Source organism: Nicotiana attenuata, chromosome 10 (genome assembly GCF_001879085.1).
Source record: "Nicotiana attenuata strain UT chromosome 10, NIATTr2, whole genome shotgun sequence".
Classification (NCBI taxonomy): Eukaryota; Viridiplantae; Streptophyta; class Magnoliopsida; order Solanales; family Solanaceae; genus Nicotiana; species Nicotiana attenuata.
In genome coordinates this window covers 12,242,628-12,256,202 of record NC_031998.1, presented here as the reverse complement: position 1 = coordinate 12,256,202, position 13,575 = coordinate 12,242,628, and the positions used below count along the sequence as shown (strand labels likewise).

At 37.2% G+C, this 13,575-nt stretch overlaps 2 protein-coding genes across 8 annotated transcripts; both read left to right on the top strand.

Annotated features, from left to right (window-relative positions):
• On the top strand, positions 412-4,034 carry LOC109233014 (actin-100-like). 6 transcript variants are annotated; one of them, XM_019398745.1, is made up of 7 exons: positions 413-630; positions 1,419-1,691; positions 1,787-2,183; positions 2,266-2,891; positions 3,028-3,098; positions 3,332-3,414; positions 3,555-4,034. In XM_019398745.1, the coding sequence occupies exons 2-5, from the start codon at positions 1,632-1,634 to the stop codon at positions 3,091-3,093; spliced, it is 1,149 nt and encodes a 382-aa protein (XP_019254290.1). In that variant the 5' UTR covers positions 413-630; positions 1,419-1,631; the 3' UTR covers positions 3,094-3,098; positions 3,332-3,414; positions 3,555-4,034. The 6 variants fall into 6 exon arrangements, with proteins under 6 accessions (XP_019254293.1, XP_019254290.1, XP_019254291.1 ...); XM_019398746.1 differs by having other exon boundaries at positions 3,185-3,414; XM_019398744.1 differs by having other exon boundaries at positions 1,531-1,691; positions 3,028-3,414.
• Positions 9,367-11,740, top strand: LOC109233013 (actin-66-like). 2 transcript variants are annotated; one of them, XM_019398741.1, is made up of 5 exons: positions 9,372-9,669; positions 9,778-10,171; positions 10,254-10,870; positions 10,978-11,050; positions 11,365-11,740. In XM_019398741.1, exons 1-5 carry the CDS (start codon positions 9,610-9,612, stop codon positions 11,403-11,405), a joined length of 1,185 nt encoding a protein of 394 aa, XP_019254286.1. In that variant the 5' UTR covers positions 9,372-9,609; the 3' UTR covers positions 11,406-11,740. The 2 variants fall into 2 exon arrangements, with proteins under 2 accessions (XP_019254287.1, XP_019254286.1); XM_019398742.1 differs by lacking the exon at positions 10,978-11,050 and having other exon boundaries at positions 9,367-9,669.

Below are 13,575 nucleotides of genomic sequence, written 5' to 3'. Positions count from 1 at the left end.
TCGATTTATAACACTGTTCTATTTTTCTAAACAATTGTTTTAGCAGTTAGACTGTATTGTCATTAGATGTTCATGTACTCAGTGGCACCCAGAATTTGCAATGTTATATTTGAATCGCAGTATTTCTTATCGGCTATTTATGAGAGTTATTAATTTTAAACTTGTTTCGTCTTATTTTCAATATATAAATTGCGCAGTTAATTGTGATTGTCGGCTTGCCTAGTTATGTGTTATGCGCCATCACAACATGTTGAGTTTTGGGTCATGACATTTAATTTATTCGAAAAGTTACTTATCATTAATCTCATTTACAGCTTGCCCTATTAATTAAATAGAATTGCCCGCAATTACCTTTTAAATTTTAAATAATATGATTTTATAAATATTTTTGAAACAACTTATGATCTACATTTAAAATTTTACACGGTTCGGTAGCATTATGTTTGGATCCTAGATTTTCTCATTCCTCGGTTACGCCAAATCAAAAGGTGTTAGCAGAATGAAAATATATGTCCGCATCAATTGATTTTGTGTAAATGCAGGAAACCTTCCCCCTGTTTATTAGAAAAGGTCCTACCTTGTTCTTACACTCTCAATACTGAACTAGCAATGGATTCGTTTCCACAAACGGTAAGCTTCAGTGATCGATCGAATTCAGTGTTTAACTTGTTCCTGACCTCTGTTTCACTTTTATTTCGGTGCTCAGTATTCGTTATTTGTTGCTAAAAGATTTGTTGATTGTAACTGGTTTACTAAATTTTGGGTATCTGAGTATTGATTTAGTTGATTTTAGATTCAATTTGATACATTGTTCGATGATTTCATGTGGTTTCTGTTCCCAATTACCTGCTGAACACGTTTTCGATGAGAGCTTTCTGACAATATATGGAATTGTTTGCAGTGTAACCGAATCGGTAATTTGGTTCAGATTAATTATTCGCATACGTGTCTTCACTAAGCACGCGTTAAGATTTTGTTCAAAAATTTGTGTAGAAAAGGGAAAACCACATATTGATGGGACTATTGATCCCTCGGGAATTATTCCTTGGATTTCAGGGGGAAAGTGATCGAGCTAAAAGGATTTACAAGATAAATATTTTTTCTATAAAAGCAGCTTATATTATTTTGGTGTGAAGAAATTCTTGCCTGTTTACTCCTATGTAGGACAAATTTTATTTTGATTGGTCATTGTTCGTGCAAATTTAATAAAGATATGTAATCTTCTGTTTGGCTCTTGATTGAGCATTGCTCGTGCAAATTGAATAGTCAGCCGATTTACATATGTTATATATTTGCACATAGTAACTTTTTGTGATACTCGGGTAAGTTCTTTAGCATGATTGCCTTCCACCAAGTGATTACATCTTCCCCTTGGGAGGTTTTTACATGAATTCCTTACTTGTTTTCTCTGCCTTTAGTCGACAAAGGGGAGGTTAATGTGAATAGCTGGTGATTTCTACTGGAAATACAAAACTATATCTCACCTTGAGCATGATCAAACAATGTATTAAAGGAAGAAATTTCTCGCAGACTCAGCTGATTTTGTGAAAAGCTCACTTTGACTCTGTTTAGTAGCGGTGATTTCTCACCTAAATTATACTTGCAAAATAAATATTTGAAGTTCTTACAAGATGGCTGATGGGAAGGATAGTCGACCACTTGTTATTGACAATGCAACTGAAATAAGCAAGGTTAGTTAGAACAAACTGCTTGCTATTTCAGCTCTATGCATGGTGTTAACTCTCAACCTACTAATGAACAATAGCTGCATCGTTTGTTTCTTTAGGCAGGTTTTGCTGGGGATGATTCTCCAAGGGCTGTTTTCCCAAGCATAGTTGGTCGTCCTCGTCATACTGCCGTCATAATCGGAATGGGACTAGATGCCTATGTTGGTTATGCCGCTATGTCTAAAAGGGGTTCTTTGACATTGAAATATCCCATTGAGCATGGTATAGTAAACAACTGGGATGATATGGAGAAAATGTTGCATCACACATTCTACAATGAGCTCGTTGTTGCTCCCGAGGAGCATCCTGTTCTTCTGACTGAGGCACCATTTAACCCCAAGCGAAAAATAGAGAAAATGACTCAAATCATGTTTGAGGAATTCAATGTTCCAGGCTTCCAGCCATGTGTCGCAATCCAGTCTGTTCTTTCTCTCTTTGTTAGTGGTCGTACAACTGGTAAGCAGCAGATGGAACACCAACATATGTTGGCTCTCTAATGTTTTAATCGGTCACTAAATCTTTTACTGTTTGTTCCAAGGTATTGTGCTTAATTCTGGGACTAGTGTGAGCCACAGTGTCCCAATCTATGAGGGACATGCACTTCCCCATGCTATCTTGCGTTTATGTCTTGGTGGTCGTGATCTTACCAATTATCTCAAGGATATTGTGATGAATCTCAAGGAGGGTTGTTATTTATCACGCATTGCCTTTGCATTGGAAATTATTCGTCATATGAAGGAGAGGATTGCTTATGTTGCACTGGATTTTGAACAAGAGATTGAGAAGGCAAAAAATTTCTCAAAATCAGTAGAGAAGGGTTATGAGCTTCCTGATGGAAATATCATAACCCTTGGTGCTGAGAGGTTCCGTTGCCCTGAAGTCCTATTCCAGCCATCATTGGTTGAAAAGGAAGCAACAGGAATTCATGAGAAAGTATACAACTCAATCATGAGATGCGATATTGATATTAGGAAAGATTTGTTTTCAAACGTTGTGCTTAGTGGTGGATCAACTATGTTTCCTGGCATTGCAGAACGTCTGAGCAAGGAAGTTACTGCTCTTGCTCCAAGCAGCATGAAGATCAATGTGGTTGCACCACCTGAGAGGAAGTACAACGCCTGGATTGGAGGATCAATTTTAGCTTCCCTCAGTACTTTCAAACAAGTTAGTTTCTTTTTGCTTTATTTTATTGATCAATAAATCAAATCTGTTTAGTCCAAGTCTCAAATAACTATGAAGGTCTTCTTGTTAACTCTTTAAAGCTTAAGTGATACAGCACTAATATCTACGTCCCATACAGATGTGTATAACAAAGGGCGAGTATGATGAAATTGGTCCCTCTATTGTCCACAGGAAGTGTTTCTAAGCTTGGTGAGAACTTAAAATCCTCTTTATGTAACAATTCCTTCGAATGAATGCTTCATTTTAAGTCACACTGACCTGTTTCTCTTTTGAAGTAATACCCAATCGTGTGAGCAGTTTTTTGCTACTCTTGGTTGGCGTGGCTTTGTTCTTTCGTTTGTAATTTAGCTAGTAAGCAGGAAACTGGTGGATCGTCCATGACTAATGCTTCTGTTCTATATTTCTGTTCGGGTTAAGAGCAGCTGGTTATATAAGCAAACTTTTCAGTAATGAGGAATGTGGATTAGCTATCCTTTGTGAACAATAATTGCAAGAAAATATATCGGTGAGTAGTTGTGGAATTTCTGAAGGGTATTCTACTTGCGTTCGGAATTGTTTTTTATTTGGCTTTGAAGATGTTATACTCATTTGTTATCAGTTTACTAGCACAGAATATGTTCATACTTAAATTTTCTATTGTTGTAGGCGATACGAATGGATGCAAATATAGTTTGAAAATTCAATAGACATAAGAGGCATTTTTCTCCACTTCGGCAAGACAATAAGTGACTGTTGACTGCGGATACAATTTTCGTTAGAGAAAGGCAGTGCACCAAATTATCAACTGCAATGTTACCCTATAATTTATTTTTTTTGGTTTCATTACTTTTTACTTTTGGTCTCTTTTAACCTAATTCAAATTTTTGTTATTTTTGATAGAAGTTCCTTATATTTATCCAATAACTTGTCTCCTCATCCAATTAAGATTAGAGGGTTCCCTTCTGAGAAATCCAATGGTTTGTGATGAAGCTCAAAGATCAGATCACTGGAGCTAAGAAGAAGATGAACAAGAAGGTTCTACAATGAAGAACTCATTGGAGAGCATGTGAGCTGAAAATGATTGTATATTCCACTATGTAAAATTTGAATACAAAACATACAAGTCCTACTTATATACATTGTATATGACAGTTGTACTAATCATTCACCACTAACTACTCTAACCACCAATCACATAATTAGTTAAAACTAACCTCCAGCTAACTACACTAGCTCACGTGACAGTCATGTGTCACTCTTCTCCTCAATACTCCTCCTCAAGCTAGGTGGTACAAATAAGTTGAGCACTCCTAGCTTGCTCATCAGGTACTCATGTTGTGATCTTCCAAGTGCCTTTGTGAACAAATCTGCTTCTTGGTCTTTAGACATCACATACTTGGTTTTGACAATCCCTTGTTGAATCCTCTCTTTGATGAAGTGTGAGTCTATCTCTATGTTCTTTGTACACTCGTGAAATATGGGGTTTGCAGCAATTTGAATTACTGCTTTGCTGTCACACTGTAACTCCACTGGCAGCTCAACTTCAGCACCCAGCTCTTTGCAAAGTCCTGTCAACCATGATATTTCTACAACTCCTGTTGCCATGTTCTTATACTCTGCCTTTGCAGAGCTTCTTGAGATTGTGCACTATTTCTAGGACTTCCATGACACTAAAGAATTTTCCAATTTCATCACATATCCTGTTATTGATCTCCTGGAAACAGGACATGATGCCAATCAGCATCACAGAATGCTGTCAACTTAGAGGACTGTTTGGAACTCATCAGCAACCCCAAGCCTGGTGCTCCTTTGATATATCTCACAACCCTTATAGCAGCTTCCATGTGAGACTTCGTTGGACAATGCATGAACTGGCTTAATACATGGACTGCATAGCATATATCTGGCCTAGTCATAGTAAGATATATCAACTTTCCCACTAATCTCTGATATGGCTCTGAGTCTACCAGCTTTTCATCTTCTTTCAAGTTTAAGTGTGGATCATATTCCACAGTAGTAAATCTTTGGTTGCATTCCATTGGTGTAGTCACAGGTTTTGAGCCTGCCAATCCAAGGTCAGTGATTAACTCTATTGCAAATTTTCTTTGGTTCATCAATATTCCTTCCTTGGACCTTGCTAGCTCGATCCCAAGGAAGAACTTCAACTCTCCTAGGTGCTTGATCCTGAAATTACCCCGTAGCATGGTCTTTGCCTCAGAAATCAATGCTTGATCATTCCCAGTTATGAGGAGATCATCTACATATACCAAGATTATGACTAATCTTGTTCCTTGCTTCTTTGTGAGTCAAAGTGACTCTGTACAAAACCAGAATTTAGCAATGCCTCAGTTAATTTGAGGTTCCATTGCCTTGAAGCCTGTTTTAACCCATATAGAGATTTGTGCAGCCTACACACCTTCTCCCCCTGGCTGGGAAATCCTTGGGGTGGACACATATATACTTCTTCAGTGAGGTCTCCTTGGAGAAATGCATTATAAACGTCCATTTGATGCAAATTCCAGTTGTTGGCTGCAGCTAAAGCTATAACTACCCTGACTGTCACCATTTTGACTACAGGGGAGAAAGTTTCCTGATAGTCTAGGCTTTCTATTTGATTGTAACCCTTAGCTACTAGCCGTGCCTTGTACCTTTCAACCTCTCCATTGGCCTTATACTTTACCTTGAACACCCACTTGCATCCAATAGGAGTCTTCCCTGCTGGCAAATCTACCATAGTCCAGGTCCTGTTGTCCTTGAGTGCATTTAACTCCTGATGCATAGCATCAAGCCATTTGAGGTCTGATGCAGCCTCCTCATAAGTCAAAGGCTCTCTAATGCTGGTAATTTTGGACAAATGGGACTGATACTTGACTGAGAAACCTGCATGAGTCAAATAGTTATGCATTGGGTATTTGCAAAGCTGCTGCCCTTCTGACCTTGTCAAGGAACCATTGCAGACATAATCTTGTAGCCACACAGGCTCATTAGTAGTCCTGGCTGACTTCCTTAATGAAGGACCCACAAGAACAGGTGCATCCTATTCTAAAGGAGGTGATGGCTGAGCTGCAGTGTCTTCAGAGAATAAAGGAAGTGGTAATGAAGGTTGTGTATCAGCAGTGTGGTTGTCTGCAACAGGTGGCATTGCTGAAAGGGATGCATCATCATCATGTGTGTTGATCTGCACAGGAACAGCATCAGTAGTGACTGGATAGTGCAGTACACCATTAGGGAAAAGCTGCAAATTTCCTTCCTTAAGTAGTTGAAATGGAAAGATATGCTCCATAAACTTGACATCCCTACTTACAAAGAAAGAGTTAGTTAAAATATTATACAGTGTGTATCCCATCTGGGATAATGAATATCCCATCAACACAGCTACAACAGATCTAGCTGCAAACTTATCCTTTCCTCCCACAACCTTAACAAAGCATAGACACCCTATAGTTCTCAGATGCTTTAAAGATGGCACTCTTCCATACAACATCTCAAAAGATGATTTTCCTGACAACACTGATAGAGGCAACCTGTTTATGACATAGATGGTTGCCTGCACACATTCCCCCCAAAATTTGAAAGGCAAATAACCTTGCAATCTAATAGCCCTGGCCACTTTCAGTATGTGTCTTTGTTTCCTCTCCACTACCCCATTTTGTTGTGGGGTGTGAACACATGAACTCTGATGAATCATTCCATAAGATTGAAACAAAATGTGGCATTCAGAATTGAAAAACTCAGATCCATTGTCACTTCTTATAACTTTCACAGTCACAGCAAATTGAGTCTTTATTAAGGCTAAAAATTGTCTTAAACATACAACCACATCACTCTTGAGCCGTAGTAAGTAAATCCATGTCATTCTGTTGCAATTATCTACCAGGGTAAGGAAAAATATATGTCCACTATGAGTTTGTACTCTATATGGACCCCAAACATCTACATGAATCAATTGAAATGGTTTATCTGATCTACTTGTACTCTTAGGGAAAGGCAATCTGCCTTGTCTAGCCAAAGGACAGATTGTGCATTCCTTTATTTCATCACTACTAGCTTTGAACTTCATGTTTGGAATTTGTTTCACTACTCTATTTGGAGCATGTCCAAGTCTTCCATGCTATACTTTTAAGTCCTCCTCCTGCGCAGTAGATCTCTGAAGATGTACATTTGCAGCCTTGGCTTCAAGTTTCTGATGCTGCAAGTTGTACAAACCTTCTAGTTCCTTACCAATCCCCTTCACCTTCCCACTGTGAAGGTCCTGCATTATCCAGAAGTCAGGATAAAAGGATATAAAACATCTTAAATCCCTTGTGAGCTTGGACACATACAAGAGATTATATTTAAAATTTGGAACATACAAAATATTCTTAACAGTACTGTTTTCACCAATTCTACTCTCTCCAGTACATTCAACATCAAGTGAAGTTTCATCAGGTAAATATACCTTTGGTGCATTGCCTAGGAAATCTGTGTTTATCTTGTCAAGTAGCTCTCTAGTGTGAACCATGTGGTTGGTTGCACCAGAGTCTACTATCCAATTCTCATCTTTAATCTTTTCATTTGTAACAAAGGTCTTAGATGTACCTGCAAAACTTGCATTTTCACCTGTCCCTGTACTGATCGGCTTCAATATTTGGTCATATTGCTCTTGAGTAAACATGATTGGCCTTCCTCCTTGTGCCACATTTGCAGCAGATGTGTTGATCACTTGTTGTGCCTCCTGTGTAGTTGTATTGGTCACCTGCTTTGTCATTGATTGTTGTAAAATCCTCCCGTATGGTTGCATTGGCCATAGGTCTTTGAGGAAAGCCTGTTGTCTTCTTCCTCATTTTGAAATCAGTTGGATAACCATGCAGTTTGAAGCAAGTGCCTCTTGTGTGTCCTTTATAGTTGCAGTAATCACAGAATAGATGTCCTCTTCTGGGTTTATAATTGTTTCCTGAATTCATGCCTTTGTTGGTGAATAGTGCTGTTCCATCTCCAATGTCTATAGACTAAGAGAACTTTCCCAAATCTCTTTGGCTTTCTTCAGAAACTATCATGGAATATGCTTTGTTAACTGTAGGAACAGGGCTCATCATCAATATCTAACTCCTAGGTTGGCTATATGTTTCATTTAGCCCCATAAGAAACTGCAGCAGCCTTTGATACTCAAATGTTAAAAATAGCTTTTAGATTCTGGGCAGTCACACCCAGGGCAGGGCATCAAGGCATCATATTCCTCCCAGAGGTCTGTCAATTTGGAGAAATATGCAGAAGCTGTGGAAATTCCCTACGATAAAGTTGCAATTTCCTTGTGCAGGAAGAAGATGCGAGATCCATCTACCTTATCATACTTATCCTTCAGATCAGTCCAGACTTTGTGTGCACTAGATTTGTAGACAATTCCACTAAGTAATTCTGTGCTCACAGCATTCATAATCCATGACAGAACTATTGCATTACACTTCTCCCAAAGCTCATGCAAGGATCGATCAAACTTATCCTTAGTACATCGTCCATCAACAAATCCTAGCTTACTCTTACCAATTAGACCTATTTTCATAGATCTACTCCACAATGCATAGTTTTCAGATCCAGTTAGTTGAATAGAGATCAAGGAACTACCTGGAGTATCATATGGCTGTAAATACAATGGATGATGATGATCTATGTTCGTTGTTGTGCTTGTTCTAGTTGAAGTTTCTTCTCCATTAGCCATTGCCAACAGATTCAGCTGATTTTACTATCAAATTCAAGGAATTATAGATTCGCAAATCGCAAATCAAAAAATAGAAACTAGGTTAACTGATTGAAGAAAAATTCGAACAATCAGCAACAAAATGATTCTAAGGAAACAGAAGATATCCACCACAACGATCGTGTATTTAGCCCCTGGGCTCTGATACCATGATGAAGCTCAAAGATCAGATCACTGGAGCTAAGAAGAAGATGAACAAGAAGGTTCTAGAATGAAGAACTCATTAGAGAGCATGTGAGTTGAAAATGATTGTATATTCCACTATGTAAAAACTGAATAAAAAATATACAAGTCCTACTTATATACATTGTATATGACTAGTGTACTAATCATTCACCACTAACTACTCTAACCACCAATCACATAATTAGTTNTGTGTTATTCATGTTTTCTTAATTTTAGTTCTTATACAGCCGTTTTTTATATATATTTTCTTACATTTAGTGATTCTTTTTTTTTTTTTTTTTGGTCAAAGGAAAAATATTATTGATCTCCATACTCCCAACTAAGGAACATTGATCCTACCTACTTCCCTTCTCTACCGAGCTATTTTTCAGCTTTTTTCTCTTTCTTTATAGGCAGGAAGGAAAATTAAGATTTTGGAAAATCTATGTTTTGTACTTTTAACATGAGCGAGATATCTTATAATTGCTTGAATGAACTCCCAATGCACTTGACCTTTGTTATTCCTTCCCTTTGCGGGGTGCTTTTTTTTTTTTTTTTTGGGCATGAATCCCGCACTTGTTTTCACTATGTTGTTTCTATTGTCTTGTTGTTCTTGTTGGACTTCTACAAAAAAAAATATGAAAATCTCTAGCAGACTTTGAGTTTGAAGGGAGATGAAAAAGAGAATCAACCAATATATAAAAGAAGAATTTTCTCAGACACTTGATTTTTGTGAACAGTTTTCAGTTTCACTCTATATTTGTACCAGTGATCTCACACCTAAATTGAATCTGCAAAAGAAATATTTGATGTCCTTACAAGATGGCTGATGGGAAGGATATTCGACCACTTGTTATTGACTACGGAACTAAAACGAGCAAGGTTAGTTAGAAAAAACTGCTTACAATTTTAGCTCCATGCATGGTGCTAACTGTTTTGCTCCCTATGTGACCTGCTAATGAATCATAAATGTGTCGTTTGTTTCTTTAGGCCGGGTTTGCTGGGGATGATTCTCCAAAGGTTGTTTTCAAAAGTATAGTTGGTCGTCCTCGTCACACTGGCGTCATGGTTGGGATGGGACAAAAAGATGCCTATGTAGGTGATGAGGCTATTCGTAAAAGAGGTATTTTGACTCTGAGATATCCCATTGAACATGGCATAGTAAGAAATTGGGATGATATGGAGAAAATCTTGCATCACGCATTATACAATGAGCTCCGTGTTGCACCCGAGGAGCATCCCGTTCTTCTGACTGAGCCACCACTTAACCCCAAGCCAAACAGAGAGAAAATGACTCTAATCATGTTTGAGACATTCAATGCTCCAGCCATCTATTTTGCAGTCCAGGCTGTTCTCTCGTTGTATACTAGTGGTCGTACAACTGGTAAGCTGTAGATGGAACACTAACATATTCTAGTTCTCTCTACCAATTTGATTAGTCACTAATTTCGTTGCTTCCCAACAAGGTATTGTGGTTGATTCTGGTGATAGTGTGAGCCACACTGTCCCCATCTATGAGGGACATGCACTTCCCCATGCTATCTCGCGGTTAGATCTTGGTGGTGATGATCTTACATGTTATCTTGCAAAGATTCTCGACGAGAGTGGTTACACATTTAAGTATAGGGTTGAAAGAGATGTTTTTTGTCGTATGAAGGAGACAACTGGTTATGTTGCACTGGATTTTGAAAAAGAGATTGAGGAAGCAAAGAAATACATCTCATCAGTTGAGAAGGGCTATGAGCTTCCTGATGGTGAAGTCATTAATATTGGTGTTGAGAGGTTCCGTTGCCCTGAAATCCTCTTCCAACCGTCATTGGTTGGAATGGAAGGGATAGGAATTCATGAAAAAGCCTACAACTCAATCTTGAGATGCGTTGTTGATATTAGGAAAAATCTATTTTCAAACATTGTGCTAAGTGGTGGATCAACTATGTTTCCTGGCATAGCAGAACGTCTGAGCAAGGAAATCACCGTTCTTGCTCCAAGCGGCATGAAGATCAAGGTTGTTGCACCCCCTGAGAGGAAGTATGTTGCCTGGATTGGAGGATCAATTCTAGCTTCTCTCTGTACTTTCGAACAAGTTAGTTTCTTTTTGCTTTATCTCACTAATCAATCAATCAATGTATTGTTAACTCTTTTAATTAAGCTCAAGGGAATTAGCAGCTAACATCTGCATCCGTGATGCAGATGTGTATAACAAAGGGCGAGTTTGATGAATATGGTCCTTTATTATTGTCCACAGGAAGTGTCCCTAAGCTTGGTGAGAACTTAAACTAATCATCTTTTGTTAAATAACATTAAATGAATGCTTCATTTTAAGTCAAAGTGATCTGCTCTTTTTTGAAGTGTTACCCAATACAAGCGGTTTGTGGTTAACATGATATTCCTGCTTGGCTTTTCTTTATCTTTTTCTTTGTAATATAGCTAGGAAGCAGGAAACTGGTTATAGTGATTTTCGGGTTACGAACACTGCTTATGTAAGCAGAGTATTTGATCGAGCGGAATCTGGATTAGCTTTCTTAGTATTCTATTTGGATTGGATTTTTATATATTGATACATTTCTATTGTTGTAGGTGATATGAATGGGTGCCAATATAGTTTGGAAATTAAATAGGCAGAAGAAGCATTTTGATCCCACTTTCGCAAGAGAAATAAGTGAACGTTACGTTGATTGCAGACATGTTTTCTGTTGGACTCAATAGAGAAAGACAACACAACTTTTAACTGCATACTGTACAGATAGCTGAAAAAAGCAAGTCTCTTTCCATGTTGTGTGTTTGACATGGATTCTTGTTCCTACGTTTTCTCTTTGTGTGTTTTAACAATTTCACGTTTATTGTTACTGCTGATATGTGAGTTACGCGTTTGCCACAAGTTTGAACTCTGCCATATAACAAAAATCTGATATTTAAGTGGAGAATAGAGGCTCATTCCACGAGTTTCAAATTATGCGCGGCAGCTGCTCTCAGGATTTTGCGATTATTGAAAAAGTTCAAACTAGTCTTTTTGGAGAATCCCATGGTTTGATCTTCCAGATATTCCGTTTTTGTTACTACAGATTATTGTTCAATCTGTTGAGCTCTTTATTTTAGTGTTTACAATCTAAGAAAAAGGGAAAGGATGAGAATGCAAAGAGAAAAAATATGAAAACTAATATCAATGAGAATACAAAGAGAAAAAATATGAAAACTAACATCCTACCCTCCTTTAATGGAATTAAAAAGAGTAGAAAAAAAGAAAGAAGCAAAACAATCACTGTGTGGAATAGTGATATTTTCTAACTTTATGATTGAGATTAAATAGTGAAATGACATGGAAAATCAGCGGATAAAATTCATTTACAAGCAAAGGTATAAAATTGGAAAACACCAAAATACTTTACATACATGTAAATGGGAGTTGAAATGAACTTTGGCAATAAATTATCCAGCAACTTGGAACTACAAAGATGGCAGACTTTGCAGTTTGATTGGGCTGGGCAGCTGTATAAATGCCATATTTCTTATAAACCTATTTATTCTCTTTTCTTTTGAAAAAAAATAACTATCAACCCGTGTTGTACACACACAACTAGGGGTGTTCAAACCTAACCGAAAAATCACATCAAATCGAAAAGGCAAATCAAATCAATTACAAAATCCGATTAGGTTTGGTTTAATTTTGTTTGGAAATGAATAAAAAAACTCGAACCAAACCGACATATAAATATATAATTTTTGTATATACTTTTAAGGTTTATATAGAATTTTCTTTAGAAAGTGTCTAGAAATATTTGTGATCCTCTTACGAGAAGTAATATTTAATAGAACTATGAATTGCATTCATTTTTATTTACTTTAAAATAGGTTGTATCATCACTTTCTTATCAAGTTTTACTGAAGTACGTCAATCTCTTTGTTCTTTCATATTTATTTCAAGATCTGTTAAATTCTTTTATCTTTTTCAATTTTGAAATAGTTTTTGATAATTTTAAAATTAAATTTAACATATGGTTTAGGTTTCATACTGATTTTTATGTTTGATTATTAAATTCAGTTAACCTTGAAAGCACACGTCAACAAAAGATTATTGTTAGACGACTAAGAAAATAACTATCATGTGTTACTAAGCAAATTCTCCCGTTAGAATATTATAATAGATCATATGTTTATCAGTTTTTTTAATTTTTACTAAATATATATTCACTTATCAAAATTTTATTGTAATGACCCGACCGATCATTTTAAGAATTTGCATTCTGTTCGGCTGTTTGAAGTCTTGAGTAGCTTTATATGACGTATTATGACTTGTGTCAATCGTTGGTTTTAGTTTTCAGGTGATTCGGGATTGATTCGGAAGAAGGATTCTCATGTTAGAAGCTTTGAGTTGGAAGAGTTGACCATGTTTGACTTTTGCATGTTTGACCCCAGATTGGAGTTTTGATGGTTCCGTTAGGTCCGGGTGGTGATTTTGGACTTGGTTGTATGCCCGGATTTGCATTTGGATGTTTCTTGAAAGTTTCGGCGTTAATTGGCAAATTAGAATGTTGGAATGTTCATAGGTTCGACTGGAAGTTGACTTTGATTACATCAGGTTTGTATTTTGGTTTCAGGAGTTGGAATAGGTTCGTTATATCATTTGGAACTTGTGTGCAAAATTTGAGGTCATTCCGAGTTGACTTGATATGGTTCGGCACAAGTTTTGAAAATTGAAAGTTCAAAAATTTCATTTAGCTCGATTTGAGGTGCGGTTCGTGGTTTTGATGTTGTTATGTGGATTTGAGGCGTCGAGCATGTCCGTATTAT